Source organism: Capsicum annuum, chromosome 4, assembly GCF_002878395.1.
Source record: "Capsicum annuum cultivar UCD-10X-F1 chromosome 4, UCD10Xv1.1, whole genome shotgun sequence".
NCBI classification, from domain to species: Eukaryota; Viridiplantae; Streptophyta; class Magnoliopsida; order Solanales; family Solanaceae; genus Capsicum; species Capsicum annuum.
This window is the reverse complement of record NC_061114.1, coordinates 204510461-204530657: the sequence shown is the minus strand read 5'-3', so window position 1 is coordinate 204530657 and position 20197 is coordinate 204510461. Positions and strand designations below refer to the sequence as shown.

At 30.0% G+C, this 20197-nt stretch overlaps 1 protein-coding gene across 4 annotated transcripts; it reads right to left on the bottom strand.

Moving 5' to 3' along the window:
• Nucleotides 1-9627: 9627 nt before the first annotated feature.
• LOC107867542 (uncharacterized WD repeat-containing protein C2A9.03) lies at nt 9628-16137 on the bottom strand. 4 transcript variants are annotated; one of them, XM_016713831.2, is made up of 10 exons: nt 15772-16137; nt 14991-15144; nt 14724-14891; nt 14515-14601; nt 11227-11361; nt 11037-11147; nt 10867-10958; nt 10676-10781; nt 10497-10583; nt 9628-10406 (listed from the first exon to the last, which is right to left on the bottom strand). In XM_016713831.2, the coding sequence occupies exons 2-10, from the start codon at nt 15138-15140 to the stop codon at nt 9993-9995; spliced, it is 1350 nt and encodes a 449-aa protein (XP_016569317.1). In that variant the 5' UTR covers nt 15141-15144; nt 15772-16137; the 3' UTR covers nt 9628-9992. The 4 variants fall into 4 exon arrangements, with proteins under 4 accessions (XP_016569317.1, XP_047266889.1, XP_047266887.1 ...); XM_047410933.1 differs by lacking the exon at nt 15772-16137 and adding an exon at nt 12920-12975 and having other exon boundaries at nt 14991-15138; XM_047410931.1 differs by lacking the exons at nt 14991-15144; nt 15772-16137 and adding an exon at nt 12915-12975 and having other exon boundaries at nt 14724-14867.
• Between the last annotated feature and the right edge of the window lie 4060 nt (nt 16138-20197).

Here is a 20197-nt window from a genome sequence, read left to right as displayed (position 1 = left end):
CAAAAATACAAATACATACAAATACATATGCTACAAAATGTAATTTGATTAAAGTGTTGTTATATCCTATTTTATATATTTTTTCCTTAAAAGTATAAAGTTCTTTAGAAAAGTGATTCAAACTTTTTACCCTTCTTTAAAAGAATCTGCAATAGAAAAAACAGTTTTTTCACCTTTTTCTTAATTGATTATAAAATATAAATATATTTAATAAGTAATTTTAGGAGTCCTTTTCCTCTTTTGATTCCAACTAATAAGCTTTCCTCAATCGACAAATCACATAAAAAACGAATAAAAGAAAGAAAACATGGAAAGTAAAAAAGAAGGAACCTCACGTTAAAAAAAAGGAATTAAAAAGGAATGCATTAAAAGAAAAAACATGTAAGAAATTGCATAAATATATTTTGTCTCTAGGTGAAAGGGCTTTAACTTATACTTTTTAATATAGGTAAAAAAATTACACTTAATTTGATTTGTATCTTTTTAGGTTTGGTTATTAATCTAGGTAAGAAATCATAATATTTAATATTTCTAAATCAGTTAGAATTTTACTTTATGTATAAATTTTTTTTTATAACTCTATATAAGTAATATTTGGATGGATCAAATTAAATTTATAAAAAAACGTATGCTTCTGCTACTTCTACTTTTTCCTTCTTATATTTTATTTGATGATTCAAGTCATATTCTTGCATCATTATTTTTTTTGCTTTCTTATAATTTCTTTTAGTTAATATCTTTATTTATTATATATTAATTATATATAATTAATATTGACAATGAATTCTCCTTTTTTTGATAATTTTCTTTTTCAGTTTAGAATTTTGAATCGAAAAATTGGACAAAATAAGTATGTTGATGCCGTATGAAGTCGTCAAAATATCAAAGGCTTATCTCTTTCGCTTTCTTTGTTTAATTGTTACTTAATTTTGATTAGTTTTGATTATGTTAATTTACTATATTTTGACATATTATTTGTTAGTATTATAGTTGAATCTTTAATTACACTTATTTGTTAAATTCGAAATATATAATTATATTTTGATATTTTGAGATGCTTTATGTGCTTAGCTAGATATCTTTTCCTAGGTTGTTATGGATGCGTGGTGAGAATCGAGATGACAGAGAGTCGAGTACGCGTTCAGGAGTTTGGGAGTTTTTAATTATTTTCTTTGTTTTTGAATCAGAAAGATTTGAAAGTTTTGAATTTAATTGGTTAATGTTTTTGTTTTGTTATGTGCTTTCGGATGATCATATACAATTATCAAATATGTTGATTTGTCGATTTACTACGAAATGATGAGATTTGAATTGTCCTAATTGAAGGTGTTCTCATGAATGATATGTTCAACGGATCCTTTTGTGACGATTTTCAACTTAAATAAACGAAAAACAGGTGAATTTTTTTTTTTAGGTAATTCTTAATTTTGTATGGCAATGTTTCTTCCTTTTTTCTTTTTAAGTTTTGAAAGGATTAGTTATGTCATTTAATTGTCCAATTTATCTCTTAAAACATGTTATGTGCTTAGCTAAATATCTTTGGAGAAAGACATAACGTCACCCCTCAACTTGTCCGAATTTTTTTAAAAAGACACCTAAACTATACGGGAGATCTATTACCCCCCAAAAATTACATATATTGTTGTAAATAGACCATTTTGATCAAAATTTTACATTTGCGTGTAGACACGCATAGGACGCGCATGAGTAATACAATTGCTGAACCAACACATTAAGAAATGTCACGTGTAATAAAAAGATTTCATTTTGTATTTTAGTATTTTTTTTTCTTCCTTTTCTATATATTTTTTTGTTTCTTCCTTCTTCTTCTTCTTCTCCATTAAATTGTTGAAATTGGTTTCAGAACTTCTGAAATTTTCTATGATTTAATGAATATTACCGATCAACTTAAGTTCTATTAGCTTTTTTTTTTTTTTTTATGTTGATTTGATTGTGCATTTGTCTTTGGCAGTATCATTTATGGTGTTTTGTGTTGCTTGCATTAGTTTTAATCAGTGGCTTATGAATTTGTTGGCACTTTAGTTGCATCTGATTTTACAGTTTTCCATCTTGTCTAATAATCTTATACTTTATCGAGTCTTTGGGATGAATTCTTAATGGTTCAAACCTTGTTTGCTGTGGAGTGCTTTAATATGGGTACAGCACCCGCATTAAGAACAAGAACTCTCATCAGTCCATCTATTAACATCAATAACTCATTGATGTTTCCAAACATCAACCTGTTGTTATCAACACAATATTTGAATATTTTTCTTCTGTGAAATCTCTATAATATGTGGGAAACAACATCAAGTTGAGGATTGGCTGATAACCAGATTTGAAATTTAGTAGATGATGAATTTTGTTCCATCTTTTCGTCCTTTGGTTCCATTCTTCTCAAATAATTAGTTAAAAGAGAGGGAAAAAAGTCAAAAGAATAAGAGAGAAAAAAAATAAAAATATATTTAAAAATAAATTAACACGTGTTAATATTATTTCAAAATTATTTAGGTGGATAATAAGCCGCCCGCAAAGTTAACGTTTTTTTTTTTGAAAAAGTCGGACAAGTTGAGGGGTGTCTTTATGTCTTTTCTCATATCTTTTCCTTGATTGTTATGGATGCATGAAAGATGGTCTCAAATTTATATGAAATGGTTATTGTTGGTTTACTTATGCTGCAAAGTTTGCTTTTGTTATTCTTTTTTATTGGACTAGTTGAACTGTTTTTTATGCTTGTATTCTAGAAAAATCAAAAAGCCCATGCACATTGTGTATTTTTACAACTTTCTTGGACTGCTGGTACTCAAAACAATGAGTTGACATTATTCTGTTTCTCCTTTTTCAAGATGGGATATACTCTATTCTTCTTAAACCTCACTTAAGAATTACATTTCGTTTGTTGTTATTATTGGTTGACTTTAATTCGAAATATGATTTTCAGTTTTAATAGTAAAATATTACATTTTTTCTATAGTTTGTTTTTACGTTTAACAATTAGCCTACATACTGACTACGCTTCAACTCCGTCTTACTCTTTTTTTTTAATGAATTATAGTTTAATGATTAAATTTAAATTCTTCAATGGTAGTTTGGTTCTAAATATTATAGTAAAAACACCTAAAAAGTCAAAGTGATATATTCTAGTAGTAAATTTCATGTACTTTAAATATAAAGAGTTTTTACATAATCCAATTAAAACTTTAATAACTTAAAATTTAGTTGGTTTTAAAATTCTAAATATCATGAGAAAATTGATTAGTCACAACTCTAAATTAAATTTTAGAGCATCATTAATATTTTTAACTGATCTCCTCTCTATCATTTTCTTTGGTAAGCACGATTTTTCATTAATTAAAATTTTACGTTGTTTAAAGTTATAACATAACTACCACCATAATTAATTCTACGGAATACCTACCACCTCCATCAATAATAGGTTTCATGTAACTTTATCCACCAAGATTAGAATAAACTATGAATACTTCTAAATATAGTCTTTTCTTTTTTATCTTCTTTATTGTGATGCATGACAATAATAGCTTTCAAGTTAAGTTCTATTTCTTCAATAATAATGTGCTTTCATGTATCAATTAACAACAAAAAATTTCACTATCGATTTAAGTTAAAATATTAGATTTATTTTAACGTTAATAATTTTTTATTGCTTGACATAATATACACATGTAAAGCACGTATACTAAACTAGTATATTTAAAGATTTAAAGTAGTGTATATATATGTGTGGTAATGTGCTTGAAAATAATTAAAAAAATCAAACTGTAAAAATATTCCTAATCCTCCTGGCCCAAGTGATTAGTGCTGGGCTAAGATAGAGATTTAGGGATTGGCTCTAAGACCAGCCCAATTTAAGTCATGCTGAGTCTTTGATGAAATGAATCATATCAAATGGTAACCAATTAATATTGGGAGAAGGACAAAAATATTATTTCGGTGAAAAATAATGCCACCGAATTGGTCATGGAATTTGAAATTTATCTTTTTAGCTTTTTTAACTTTTTGGGGCTAGCAACAATTCTTTTACCTTTTCGGTTGCTCCTATTGTTTCTATCTTTTTCTATTTTTTTAAAACTTTTTTATTGCAATTATCTTTTAAAATAAAAAATCAGTAGTCCCTTTATTTTTTTTTCTTTTCCGCAGCTCTTTTTTAAAAGAAAAAAATATTTTTTGCAACTAATTTATTTTTTTTCACCTTTATTTCAAAGAACAATTGATTTATTTTTTAAAAAAAATTCTATCAAAACAAAAAATAATCGATAATTATAAAAATTAGATTATTATTGTATAAAATGATCTTTTTTAAAAATACATATTTGATATCAAATACATAAATACATGTTTTATGCAAATAATGACACAACTTATATGCACATTATAACAATAATTGTATAGTTTCTATACATATTCTGTACAATATTTAGCTACAATAATTATTTAGATACAAATTCTATACAACATTTTTGCAGTTTATATACATCTTTTACATATGCATATTCTATACAACAATGATACAAATTCTATACAGATCATATATATAAAAAAATATATTCTATACAATACTTATACGATTTTTTTACACATTCTATGCAACAATTATATAATTTTTACACACATTTTATACGACCTTTGGTTACAATTATTATTCAGATACGTATTTTATACAACAACTATACAGTTTCTATACACATTCAATATATTTTATACATATACATATTTGATATAACTGTACAATTTCTATTCATTTATCATATATAGGTACATATTCTTTACAATAATATACCATTTTTATACAATTATATTTAATTGTTATTTTTAAATAATCAAAAAACAAAAGCAAACTTATTTTTTAGTTAAAAAGTTTGTAGCAAAATTACAAAAAAAAACAAACTAAAACATTTGAAAAAAAAGAAGTAAAAGGGCCGAATGATCCAAATTAAAAAATGGCTGAGAATGACCAATATGGCCTAATGGTCAATATGGCCCAATGACCATTAAATGACATTACTTTATCCAACAGGTCATGAAATATCCATAAATCCAAACATGGGTCAATATTATTTTGAGTGGTCAATTCATGTCTTTTTCCCATTTCCCATTAATATACATTTGGATTTATGGATATTTTGAGGCTGAATCTTAGATGTTTGATTTAATTCCTTTTTTGTGAGTGGGTGGGAGAAAACTCCAAAATTTATAACCATAGTGCCACATATATTACTTCAAGATGAAGTTTAAATTGTTTGGCAAACAATGTCAAAGTGAAGTTAAGCAAACGGGTAATCTTCATAAATCATAGGATTGATTTTGTTTATCGACCGAGAGGATAAGTGGCCACCTCAAATTAATATTTTGGGGTCATACCTTTTCTTTTGACTTAATTAGTGGCTAGATAATCCATTTAATTGAGAAAAAGATACTTGCACAAACCCTACATTTAATTAATGAAGGTGAAGTTGTAAATATTATTTCAAAACTCCCAAGTCTCTTACCGATATTAATGTATACTAGTTTAGTTTAGCTGCACGTGTCTTGCATGTATAATATTTGATGAAAAAAGTACCAAAATTAACTTATAATGGACCGTAATTATCACTTATAGCTTCATTTTTTCTTAATTATCTTCTGTAGCCAAGTCAAGTTTTACTTAATTATTTTTTATAGCCTACATACTTCTAATTGCCGCATTTTTGAAAAAAATACACTAACGACATGCGCGTTCATAGTTATTGCTTCTATGGTTGGTACACCAACATTGGATGGATTTTTATCTCTCGGTGTCAGTTTCGGTGTGAGTTTTGACGGAGAGAAGAGGGATTGGTTTGTGAGTTGTTTGAACAGACAGAGAAAGATTAAAAAACGAAGAAGAAAGAGGTGGAGGGTGGTGATCGGAGCTATTGTGGTGGTTGAAGGTTGTGTGTCGGCAGTGGTAGGAGGTTGTATTCCAGATGATCGAACAGATTTGAAAAATGACTTGGTTATCAGTGAGATCGGAAAAATGACATGGCTAAAACTCCGGTCAGATCTGAAAAAACTACATTACTTGTATTTGTATTTGTAAAAAATTGTTGTATTTATGTGTAGTTAACTATCATTTGTATTTTTTAATTATTGAAAAGGAAAGATTGATTTTCTTTCTACGAATATTTATTTGTATTTATTAACACGGATTGTATTTATTGATACAAATAAATACAATCCAATTTTTTATAACATCATTTATTTCATTTGGTTGATAATGTATTTGTATCAAGTGATATTTGTTTATTTACAAATACGAATGATAATTTTGACATACAAATAGAAAATGGTACATTTGTATCAAATGATACATTACATATTGATATATTTTAGAATCAAGAAAATCCAATTAATGCATTTACTTGTTTGTATACAAATATAAATGATAAATTGTACATAATCGCGGCTAAATACAATATGCAATACCTCTTGTTTTATATCATCACTTTTATGATTGTCATGCAGTACCTCCTTCCCTTGCTGTCAGAGACTAAGAGAGACGCATCAATTTGAATCATATTTGTGGTACGGTTATTTTTTTTTTATTTCTATATTAAAAATTCTTTCTTGTTTTTAAAGTAAAAAATTTACAAATTCATTAATTACATTCTTATTATGTACTTAAAACTTTTAAAAATTTGGTACTTCTTAAATTTTTCCTACTTTTATATTTATTTTAGATTTTTCAAATTTCTTTAAACCAAATTTAGTTGATTTAGAATGCTAAAATTAATGGAAAAAAAATTCGTTGTCATTAGTTTTGATCACTTTTAATAAGGAAAGGTTTTAACATAGATATATTTAATTAATTTTCAACTCCTAAATATTGGGAAAAATTGTGAAAAAACGATTTTGTCTAAAACAAAGTTTTTTAATGAAGGGCAAAAAGTTTGAACGACATTTATAAGGCCCTTCACACTTTTAATATATTATAGATATAGATAGATATAGATATAGATTATAGATATAGATATAGATATAGATGATAAAATCCGGTTCAATGGATGGATGGATAAGAGGTTGATACATGGCAAGAGTGATAGATCAAACACGAGTCAAATAAAACACCGTTAGGGGGCGTTTGGTTTAAGGTACAAAAACAAATAATCCCGGGATAAAATTTTTAATGCATGTTTGGTTTGTAATATTCTAAATAACTTATTTTGGGACTAATAAATAGTACCGGGATAAGTTATCCATCCATTTGGTGGGATAACAATCCCATCACTATTTATCCTTGAGATAAAATTAGAAAAGGACACAATTGTCCTCCAAATTCTTAGATTATCACTTTATATATATATCTTTATTTTTTTTTTTTATAAAATATAAGATATTTTTATAAAATTATGGACAAATTACTAGAGGGTAAAGTATGTTGACATTCCCTTACTAACTTAATACTTGCTTAATTATTAAATAAAAAAATATATTTATATTTAGCTAAAAATATTTGAAAATTTAATTTTTTAAAAAATATAATTTGACTCTACAAATATTAATGATACTAAATAATGAAAAATGAGAGTAATTCTTTTTCACATTTTCTTATGATGATTTTTTTTAACAAAAAATGAGATTATTAATATTTTATGAAATTTAGAACAAAATAAGTAATTTAACATGAAATATTAGAGATTCATACGCATTTAAGAAATGTTTTAATTATGAATATATTATACGTTAAATTTATTTGAATAATTATTATGTTTAATTATATATTTTAATTTCTCTAAAAAATAATAAAAATGTCGACTTCATTGTTGAATTACATATTTTAAATTAAATAATTTTTTAATCACTTAAAAATTGATATTGATTAAAATGAATTTTAATATTCTATATTATATGGTGACAAACAATAAATCATCTTTTACTTTAACAATCTTAAGTTGAAAGTTTTATTTTAAAATATGCACGATATAATTATGAAAATGCACACACACAAAAAATAAAGCTAGATAAGATGAAAGTTTTATTTTTAAGAATAAATATTTAAAGTTTGAAAAGAAATATATATATATATATATATATATATATAGTTAAATAAGATGGAGGATATTTTGGTAATCAATTAATTTATTCTTAGAAATTATACCATGCATATTACTTTGAATACAATAAACCAAACACTCAATAAAAATTAATCTCAATATAACTTATCCCAGTATAACTAATACTAGTATAACTATATTCCAAACCAAATAACCCGTTAGAGAGACCGATGAGAAGCCTTTTGAATAATACGAGGCCTCTTAAAACAAGGGGGGAAGGGGGAGATACTATATTAAAGTAAACAATATCGCACCATATTACTAATAGTTTCCTTGAATTGACTTAGCCCAACAGGCAACTGTTGGAAAGCCACTATTTGGGAATTAGGTAGGTTGGTAGGGATATGGTGATCTTGTGCATATGTAGCAGTTTGACCTAAAGAATGTTGTTAAACATGAGATAATGTAAACATAGTTAAAAAAATAATATCATTTCTTTTGTAACCTGATAAACATTATCAAGAATAAATTAATGGTGTGATGGTGAAATTTCTAGTGATGATCATACTAGGATCATTACGTTCGAATACACTAGAAATTAGTAGCAACCGCGTCAACTACGTACGTGTTACTGTTTTGGTCATTATGCATTAACAGCAAATTTGTCCAAATCTGTGGAAAATCAATTCCCTTCGAATCCATTGTATCAGTCAACAAATTTCAGCTGTTTGGTGGGACTGGGAGGTATAGAAAGAGTTAAACGTTTTTGTCGTTGGGAGTTTAAGAGAGTTGTTAAATAATTGATAATAACTGCTAATGTGACCTTATACACCAACTAACCAACAAAAGGGCCCCCTCCATTTATTCAAACGAGAGTTATACGTAACCAAGATAAAGGGGGCATGTGTTACTCCTACTATTCGTTATTCGGCTTGATCTTCCTTCTCTTTTACTAGAAAAAATGAACACAACTTGAAAAGACATAAAAAGTCTACATCAGTTTTATTACATAATCTTCATAGGATAAACTAAACGAGATTATCCTATAATTCTTGTCATTGTTACATAACTTCAGAGGATAAACTAAAGGAGATTATCCTTTAATTTTTATCATTTTTGTTGCTACAGCTCTCTCCCGGGCCCCATTTGAACATGAGTGTTTAGTTATTGTCGCTTTCCTAAGATATTCTATTTTAGTAGTATTTGGATTTGGTCACACCTGGTGGATTCCTCTGAAATTGGCAAGTCATTTGTACACAATTGAAATGGATAATCCAAAGTCATTTGTACACAATTGAAATGGATAATAACTGTGACGGTTGAAAACGGTAAACCAACTTTTCATATGTACAAACGTGACTCGTCTAGCAAAAATCTTCGTTGAAATGTTATGTCTTCTATCTCAACCAAGGTAAAAGTTGACAAGTTTGTTCCTTGCAACTGTTTCTAATTAAATTGAGACCAGTTCTGCATCCAAAGTTCAGTATCGTTTTTACTTTCTTTCGTGCAAACAAAACGGTAAACAAACAGGCACTTGCATCCGGAAAGGAAGAAAAGGAAACAGAACATCAACAGGACACATATAAAAACAAAAAAATAAAAACGGAACATATTGAATTGTGATAAAATTGGTCATTACCAAAAACGACATGACCACATAATTCGTTCTGATATACAAAATGCACTGTTTACTACTGCTAAATCTTTCTGTTTCTGCACACCCTTGGACAATATACTTCTGCAGAAACAGCCTTTACATGGCCATGAGCCACTGGGCCGTCATCCTGCTAGCTCTTTACCGATCACCACACAAGTTCTCCAAATCATACAGGTGTATGCCTTCAGACCATTACCATATGAAAGCCATTGTGTCTACCCCGAATTTTCCTCATACTATACACAAAACTATATACCAAACAAGCAGATGCCCAAACTAAAGAGACACGGGCAAGTACCTTTTTACTACAAAGCATAATCAAGGTAGCCGCGGTAGCGTTTACGGTTGAACTCCAACACGCTACCATAGGTTCGGTCTGCCACTCCAATAAAGAGAGCTTCAGTATCAGGACTGAAGGATATCCCAGCAATCTCACCAAACAAATCAATTTCTTGACAGACATCATAATCGGATTGTGTGTCGAATATGTGGACAAAATCAGCTGGCTCCGCCATGGCCATGAAGCGCCCATCCGATGTGAACTTGATTGCACGGATGGCACCCATCCTTCCTTTGAGCACTGCTATGGACTGCGATGTGTTCCTTATATCCCACAGCCTGCAAGTTGTGTCTTGGTTACCAGTTGCCAAAATTCTTCCGTCCGGGTGCCAAGCTGATGCAAATGAATAATCTAGGTGACCTTTTAGGTCGCAGACAACCTGAAGCATCAGTTGAAGGTCAACTCATGAGAAACTAATCATCAAAAAGTTAACACCCCTCATTAATTAAGATATATGGGCAAGACCAACCTTCCCACTTTGAGCATCAGCAAGTAGACATTCTGGACTATCACCAAGGACAGCAAGTAATTTACCATCGGGGCTAACAGAGGTGTTCTGCAATGAAACCAAAATCTGTGAGTAGAGGACCAACGAGCATCACCAAAAGCAATGGAACTGCAGACCAGAAATTAAAATCAGCTACTCACGTTAACAGACCAAGGAAATGTGTAACAATTGGTGCAAGCAAAACTGTTCACATCAAAAAACCTGACTTGCTGATCATTATTAGCAGTCATTATCCTCATCGAGCCACTGCAAAGAACCATATAAGCACTGGTACACAACGGCCTCCACATTGAATTCAAAAAAGCCACAGAGACAAATTTCAGGGACTTACGTTGGACCATAACAAATATCCACGGCATTAGTTATAGCATTCTCTTCGTTACTTATTTTTTTAGCAAATGCCACTCCAGGTTGGTTTAAATACTGCACGAGATAAGATCATATCAGTATGACTGACTTAAGGAAGAGTCCAATTCTGCAAAGAATGTACTATAATCCTACCTTACAGATAAGCTCCCCTTGGAAACCACCAGCAGCCATCAAACCATCCCTAACAGCCATATTGCTAATCTGCACTCGGGTGAGTGTTTGAGCCTCTGATCCAGGATACTTCTGCACAAGCCAGTGTGTTAATTCTTGATTGCCAAAAGTCATTTAAGTATATAGAAGGGAAACAAAAGGCATTGCTAACCATAGTGGGCACCAATGGCCTAGCAACATTTAGCACTTCTTTTCCCCTCCTGAGAAGTGAGGACCAGTGCATCACAGAATGATTTTGCATGAGATACACATCATGTTTTGATGTCGACCACAAGAGATTCCTCAACTGAAACAAAAATATAAACAGGTTGATACACTCATAAATAGACGTTTCCTATGATGCAAACAGTAACATCATATGATATCAAATAAAGCATAAACAAGGACGTCAGGATGCTAGCACTTGCTGGAAAAACTCATCACAACAAAAAAATATTCAGAAAAAATGATAGGCCTGCAGTCATGTTAACTTCAGGGTACAGACAGTTCTCATTCACCGACTCAACCATGTGACAAACTGCGAGAGTACCTAGAATGGGAATAAATAAACTACAGAGACACGATGCAGGATGGACCATAAAAATCAACCGCCCCCCTCTCCCTTTGCGGGTTTAGGCTCCAGAGGAATAAAGAAGATAAAAGAGAACAATGCACGAAATCCCTAATACAAAGTTAAAGTCGTAGGTCAGCATGTCGTTAGCCCTAAATATTACTGGTCAATGATGCATAAGCTAGCAAAGGAACAGATGCTAGCTTGCTACAAGTTCACAACTAAACAATCTACCACTAATAGTTGTACATCATCATCTGCAGTAGAGCTGGTTTGCTAGAAAGTAAGTCGGGCAGCTAAAAAATAGTTACACTTTCCTATTACTATATAGATCGAAGCAGAAAAGAAACCAATGAAAGAGAAGCCAGGAAATGTCAACCGGCGACAATAGTGGGAAGGAAAAATGATGCAGCAAAAACAAGATTACCACGGAGACTCGCAAGGGGTGCCTCACCAACATCTGGAAGATAATCAATGTGAGCACAACCCAAATAATGAACAGTACATATTTCAAATGACGTCAATGGGATTCAAATAGCGTAATAGATAGATCGCAAATACAAGTGTTAAGTGCATCGACATTCTATTCCAAACATGACGAGCTATCTAAAGAGTGGAATGGACCAAGGAATATAGGAAAGGGAGGAGAACTCTTAGTAGATAAGCAATTGAGCCCCCAAGTTCTCAATGTGATTGATTAAGGGCACAGCACCGCATAACAAGAGATTAAATTAGCAATTAAGCCCCCAAGTTCAGAAATGTGATTGACTGAGGGCAGAAAAACACACAATCAAGTCACTGAAAATTTCAAAAGTGAAAGTCGCATATTCTCAAATGAATGACACAAACACAACCCAACCTAACTCTCCCACTCGTATACTGCAAAAACACAGTTGTCAAAAAGTTGAAACAACAGCCTATGGAGTATCAAATCAGTAAATCTTCTTTTTCTAATGGAAAGAGAGAGATGATAGCTACAAGAGAAGATGTAACAAAGCAATTATATAATGATCAAAACTGTGAAGAAACTGAGACTCAACAATTACAATTTATAACCCACACAGTGGAAGTACTTAATAAGCCTAGTGCAGAATCCATCTCTAACAAACAAAGAGAAAAAAAGTGCAACCATCATCTTCAACTGAAGAAATAACCATAAACAAGATGACCATCTAAATATTCAAATGATGAAGCAGCACACAATTATTTTAATAACTTATTGCTGCCATTAACAAGTTAGCTCAAAACTAAGACCATAAAGGCCACTTAAATTCATAGGTATTCCCTACCATACCATATGGAAAGCTTGCGCCAGCTGCTCGCACAATAACTGCAATCCTGCTTCTAATGCTGAAAGATAGATACAATAGCAATGCATACATGATATGGGTTAATTTTTGAAGAATACAATTCTAACAAACATCACTCACAGCAAGAATTAAAACTTAACCACTTCATATAATGACTAGAAAAAATGCTCAACAACTCAATATCTTCTAAAACAATAGAAGAGAAAGGTATGCAATGATCAATGGGCTCTGAATAGGAAGGTATGAACTGTGCTGAACAGGCAACACAGCTAGTTAACAACCAACTGCAAATGCAGGACCGCGGCGGATGATCAGAAATAAAATCAAGTGATACATTATTCTCTAGAGGGACCAAAAAATGGAAATGGAAGTTTGGAAATTTCAACCATCTGCCTCAACTTTACTGTCTGACACTGCAAACCTAAGTTTGTCACACTAGTAGAATGGAACATAACATGTAACTTCGACTCAAAAGTCGAAACAATATTTTGTGTTAGCAAGGAACTACAAATCCAGCAAAAGCCAAATTCACCCCTGAGCTTCCATATCAAAACCCTGTCCTCAAAATACATTCAGTTGGTTCATAAGAAATATTCAAAAGTGAAGCTCCAAACTAGGACCTCCTACTATTACAAAGTTTCATGAGACACTTCTTTAAATGTTTATAATCTGCACAAAAAGGATATTGTGAATATAGCTCTCAGTTCAAAACATCGATCCTGGCACAACCAAATCTGCTTACTGAAAAAATGAGTTAAATACTAATGCAGAATATCAGAAAAACGGTTCCTATGCAAATCTTGTTGCTTCTACATGTAGTGAAATATCATTACTGGAAGCAACAAATGAAACCGGCATAAGCCAAATTAGGCATATGTTTGGGTTTTCTGAAGAGAGGAAGAAAAATAAAACTGCATCAAGAAATAATAAGGTGACGCTAAATTTATATCAGATGAAAATTCACCAGCTTGGAGGCCATGAGGAGGATCATCTCAAAACATATTGTCCGTGGTGACATATTATTCCGGAAAGCTGTCCAAGCATGTGTTAGAGACACACACAGTCAATGTTTAAGTAAAATTCCATATCAAGCATCACTCTCACTAAATTCTTCAATGAAGATACAAACTCCATACCTCTGAAGAATGAGAGAGGAAACTAAAAGCCTAACAATTTAGATCAAAATATCCATAACATTAGAGGAGCAGTGCACCTGCGAAGTATAGTTATTGCATGGCAAGGTGGCAGGGTTCATCGACCGAAGGCTCACACATTGACAAGATTATAAATAACCAATTCTTATTGTTAACTCTAAATTCATAAATTTAGAGTAAACATAATTCTAATGTAAAATAACAAACAACTAAAGACCTCACCTAAAAGATGAAAAGGAAAAAATAAAATTAAAGGCCAGAATGAGAAGGCAGCCTCATGTTTAATTGAATTATGCAAAATGAGACAACAGGGACTAAATCAAAGCACAAAAAACTACAGGGAAGCAGACCAGTCAAGGGATTTCTTGATCAAAAGTTAAAACACGATTCACCCGAGCAAGAAAATGATTTAAGAATTTATGTACCTGAAAGTGCACAATAGTTGATTTGACGAGCCTTGTATTGAACTGGAAGTCATAGAAGCTGTGTCCTTTTTCTACTTCCTTACAATCCTAAAATAGTGAGGAAAAAAACTTTTAGAGATGAGCTTAGCCAAAAATACGAGAAAGGTATACCATACACTGCTAGCATGCATTGACACTACTTGGGAAGGGATAATAGTGAAAAGAAAAACCTTTTCAAGAGCTTCACGCGAACGGGAGAGGTTCTCATAGTTCTTATACTGCTTCAACCTCGCCTCGCGGTACTTGTTTCTGGTAAAATTAAGCCTTTCCCAAGGAATTCCCTGTATATCCTTGCCATTTCTAGCTTCTACAGCTGATGTATCCGTCTTTGACTTACTCTGTAGAATCGAAAAAGCAATAAAACAACATTGTTAAACTAAAAATGGAGGAGGATAACACCAGTAACATGTCAAAAAATTCAAATTTGTCCCCCATACCACTTCGAAATCATCCTCAAAATCAGAGTCATCGAGATCAGTACTTCGTGGCGACGACTCATCCCCGAAAGTGCTGTCCTCAAAATCAGTAGTGTCATAGTAGTACTCATCCACCATATACTCCAAATCCTGATTTTCATAGAGAGCCATTATCCTAAAATCACCAAAACAAAACTTAAATAAGCACTCGAAAAGGCACAAGATTAAGAATTCATGAACTAATTTGACAAGTCTTCATTTGTCAGTACATTAAACAAACAAATTAGCAAAAACTTGAAATATTAAACTATTCACATTAATATTTCTTAAGAACAAATCATGTCTATTAATATTCGAATTTCAAGTTGAATTTCGCAAAACATACGAGAACAACAAAAATTTGTTCGAGAAAAAAGCTTAACAACATGAAAACTGTACGAAATAGCTAGGATTTAGACGAGAAAAAAGATTAACAACATCTAAACTACAGGAATAGCCAACATCAAAATTACAGAAAATAGTCAGAATTTACAGGAATAAAAAGCTTAACAACATCCAAATTAGAGAAAACAGCCAGAATTTAGTCGAAAAAAAAGCTTAACATAGAAACATTGACATGCATTTCCACAGGCAATGAAACTAGTAATTCATCAATTTATCATAGAGAACCGAAACTTAAAAACAACATAAATTGAAGAAAAAGAAAAAAAAGTATAAAACGCCGTTTACAGAACATTCTAGAAAGAAAAACAGTTAACGGAAAAGAAGGCTCGATAAACGAAATGAGAAGTAGCCTCTTTACCTCCGGAAAATGTCTGCCGGAGTTCTTCAGGTTAACCGTTACGAAGGTTGTGTGAAATGGAGAAAAGGGAATTGGAAATTTGTGAGAAATGGTGTTCACTGTTTAAGGCTTTGTCTTGTTTGGTAAATGGCGTAATTTGAAGAGAGCTGAGCGTTGTTTACTTATAAGTAGAGAAGACAGTAGAGAGGGCGTTATAGTGTGGGACCTACTGCCTACTGGTGGACCAGGAGGAAACATATGAGCGGCATGAAATTTCTGTGGACCATGCTGCACCGCACCGTTTTTATCTGGTCTTGGTTCGGCATCATGTAAATTTTGAACCGCAACGCTTTCTTTCCTTGTTTGTTTGTTTCTTCCTTTTCTGTTGAGGTGTTTTTTTATCGGTTGATTTAGTTTTATATATTACGTCTTTCGTTTAAAAGCAATTGCCCTATTTTTTTTTAGTTTATTTTTAAAAAGATATTTTTTTTTATAATACGTTTATTTTAATTTTTCACATGACATATTTAGAATTACAAAATTAAAAGGTATTTTAATATATTTGACACAATTTTAATTTAAAATCATAAAATTCAAAAATCTTTTTTATTTTATTAAATTTTATGGAAAGTCAAAATATGTAATTCTTTTTTAAATGGAGGAAGTATTAATTTAATTGAAAGGGATCTTAAATATTCTCTACTTATTGAAGGTAGTCTGAAAAAATTCTTCATTTATCTTTAAATTCTATAATGTTCTTTACTTTAAATTTATTAATAACATGTCAACTTTTTATTGATTCTATTTAATTATTTAAAATATTAAATAATCTATTTTATTATTATTTATTTATTTATTTATATTTGATCTGATGAACAATTGTTATACTTAATTTTAATTAATATTATTTGTTAAAAGTTACACGTGAGTATTTTTTATATGCAAAATTTTTTTTCTATAATTTTGAATTTGAATTTGATTTCAAATATTGAAGTGAAAAATATATACCAATATACTTAAATATTATTACTTTAATTTTTCTCATTTTATTTTATTGTTTATTGATCTCGTGAAGATTTAGGTACTATGAATTATATTTAATTTTTTTGAATGCGTGAAAAAACATCTCAAACTAGACTAATGAAGTTTTTGATCTCTAATAAATTGTGTAATTACATTTATGAATTTTACATTCTAGGATGAGGAATCTAGTTTTGAGGCATATGAAATTTAAAGTATTGCAGCTATGGAAAAATAATTTCACTGAAAATATTGCAATAGATTTAGGCAAAAATAATAAGGGATCGTCTGATAGAGTGTATTACAAAAATAATGCATGCATTAATCTTATGTATTATTACCTTATTTTGATATACTTAATTAGTCAATGTACAAGTAAATTAACTAAAAATTTACGTCTTAAGTTAAAATCCTTGATACAAGTATCAATAAATTAATTAAAATTCTCCAACTATGGGTACCACCAACAATTTGCAGACATTAGTCACTCTAAAGAATTACTTGTTTGGCCCAATTTCAAAATCTTTGGGTGAGTGTCAATCACTTGATAGGATTAGAATGAGAAAAAATTATTTACATAAATTCATTCTAAACGGATTATTAAGTTTGCCGAAATTTACTTGAACTTCAATATAATCTGAACGGATCTATTAGCTTTTGGGTGGGATTTTAAACTTTTTTCAATTGGTGAAAAGTTGTCATGTTATTAATGAATTTTTTTAATTAAATATTGGAGTTGTTAAATATAAGAGCATTTTGAAGTCTAAAGATGAATGTGAAGGGCATTTTGGATCCAAATGTAAATGTAAAAGACATTATAAAAGCTAAAAATAAATGAAGGACATTTTTATATCATTTTCAATAAGTGAAGAATATTTTAGATCCGCTTTCATTAATTTAGCTATTATTATTATTTTTAATTTACCAAAATTTAAATAACAAATCACAAGTTATGAGTTAATAAATGTATATCACAATATATATTAACATGAATTGTTGTATAGTGATGAAATTATTTTTCTTAATAAAAAAATTTAAGTTTGAGGCGTGTCTATAAAATAATTTAAAATGTAGTGATACTCTAAAAATAGACTCTGAAAAGTGTAATTTAAATTAATCAAAATTAAATATGATTAGATATATACCAAATACAATAAATTCAATACCATAATCTTACGAAGTATTTAAAATGGATAATGCATACACTAATAATTAATAATACAATAAAATAATACTCCCCACAAACTATACCAACATATTTTAGATAATACACTCTTATGACCACTAGTAAGAGAAACAAGACAAATAATACACTCTATCCTGAAATGAATGCACTGCTATTTACTAATTTTCTCCTCTAATTTGTATCTTTGACATCTTTCGATTTAAGATCATATTTTTGATAAGTTATAATTGCATCATATTTCGTTCAGTTTTTTTTTCATAATAAGTTTTTACTTTACCTCTACCTAAAAAAAGGTCTAGCTTTAGCTATTCTAAATTCATTCATAACCTTATCTCTCACGCCTCTGCACTAGAATATCTGTGCATCTCGTTATTACATGTCCGAATTATTTATACCTTATTTTCAATATCACGTCTTTTATCGAAGTCACTTTTACTTCTTTTGAATATTTTTATTTTATATTTTATCTATTTAATTATATTCACACATCCATCATAATATCCCACTCTCTTTACTTTTATCTTTTAAATGTGAGAGTTTTTGACAATTCAACTTTGGGAATGCTTCTCCCAAAAAATTTTCTTCTTCAAATAAATGAAAAGAATTAGCTAAGCCATGCATTATTTTGTATAAAATTGTGTGATCAAACTTGTGAAAATTTCATCATCAAATAAATGAAAAGAATTAGCTAAGCCATGGCCCATGCATTATTTTGTATAAAATTGTTTGATCAAACTTGCGTGAAAGTATCCAAGCGTCTCCCCACATCACTTTCATCTCCCTCAAAGTAGCCATCTATTTTTGAATTATATCAACACCATTTTTAACCTCAGATAAATTTTCACATTCTTCTATTTATCCTTGATGCCACATGCAAGAGTTCTTAAGTTTCCATAATCATGGCTTTCTCAACATATTAAACTAGAGACATGGAGATATTAAAGTTGTAAGGGTTATCCGTTATGGAGGATGAGATAAATAAAATTATGTTGTAGGATTAATCTTTCACCACATACATGGAAATACTTACTTTATTATTATAATGTAAATGATAAAACAAATAATTTTGAAATTAATATCTCTACACTTCTCGATTAACAGATTTTGACTGCCATCCCATTTCACACACCCACAAGTGTTGGTCTACCAAAGAGTCAATTTGGCCACGGCTCATAGTCGGTTGTTCCAATATGCTTAATCAATTTATTAAATTCATATTAGTCTCTTTTGTAAATTGTAATTAAGTAATTACACAAACACCTATAGTATAACATTTAAATGAGAATGGACCCCATAATTATAATCAGTCTCCTTCAAATTTGGACCCGCCAGTTTCACCAGCTACAATTTTCAGCTTACACGTGTCCAGATGAGTAAATTTCGTTCTACCACATTGGCAGACTTAGACTGCACCACGTGTCCAACATGAGGCTGACAGTTCTCCTAACTTTGTTATAAAACGGCGTCATTTAAGGATGTTTAAAGTTAAACTGTAGTTGGTCGCTTCGACCGAGGTTATTTACTAGAGTTATCTTTTGTCTTTGGTCGGCACGAAAGGGTCCCGATGGGTCATTCTCCATGTGTAGCTTCGTTAAACACGGCCATTTGGTTGGAACAATATTATTCGGATAATTAATTTAAAATTAATTATCTTAAAATTAATTATTTTATTATGTTATATGGGATAATTATTTTATTATTATAATATAAATAATTTTAGTACTAATTAATATCTTAAATTAAGATGAAATAAAATAATCTATTTTATTCCAGGACTATTTATCTTTATACCTTACATCAAATAAATTGTATTGTTAGGATCGTTTGATATAAGAGATCAAAAATAATTAATTTTATAATTAATTTTAAATAAAATTATAACATATTTAATTGAGATAAAATATATAAAATTATTTATTTTAAAATTATAATTTTATTTTTTTCCATTTTAAAAATTAAATAACTAAATTTAAAATAACTTATTTTCTAATCAAACACCCCCATAAACTCTGTTGTCAGTTGGTTAGTATTTGAAACAGTTATTTAGTCAATTCTTAGGTTAACTGATGAGTTGATGGATAGTAACTAAATTTTATTGAAACATTTGAATTATAATTTATTTTGATTAAACATCTAAATATATAATATAAAATATTTATCTTTAATAAAAACTCGAATTATATAATTTTATTGCTACCGTTTATCGAAGTAAAAAGAAAGAAGGGTGATTAGGCCCCTAGC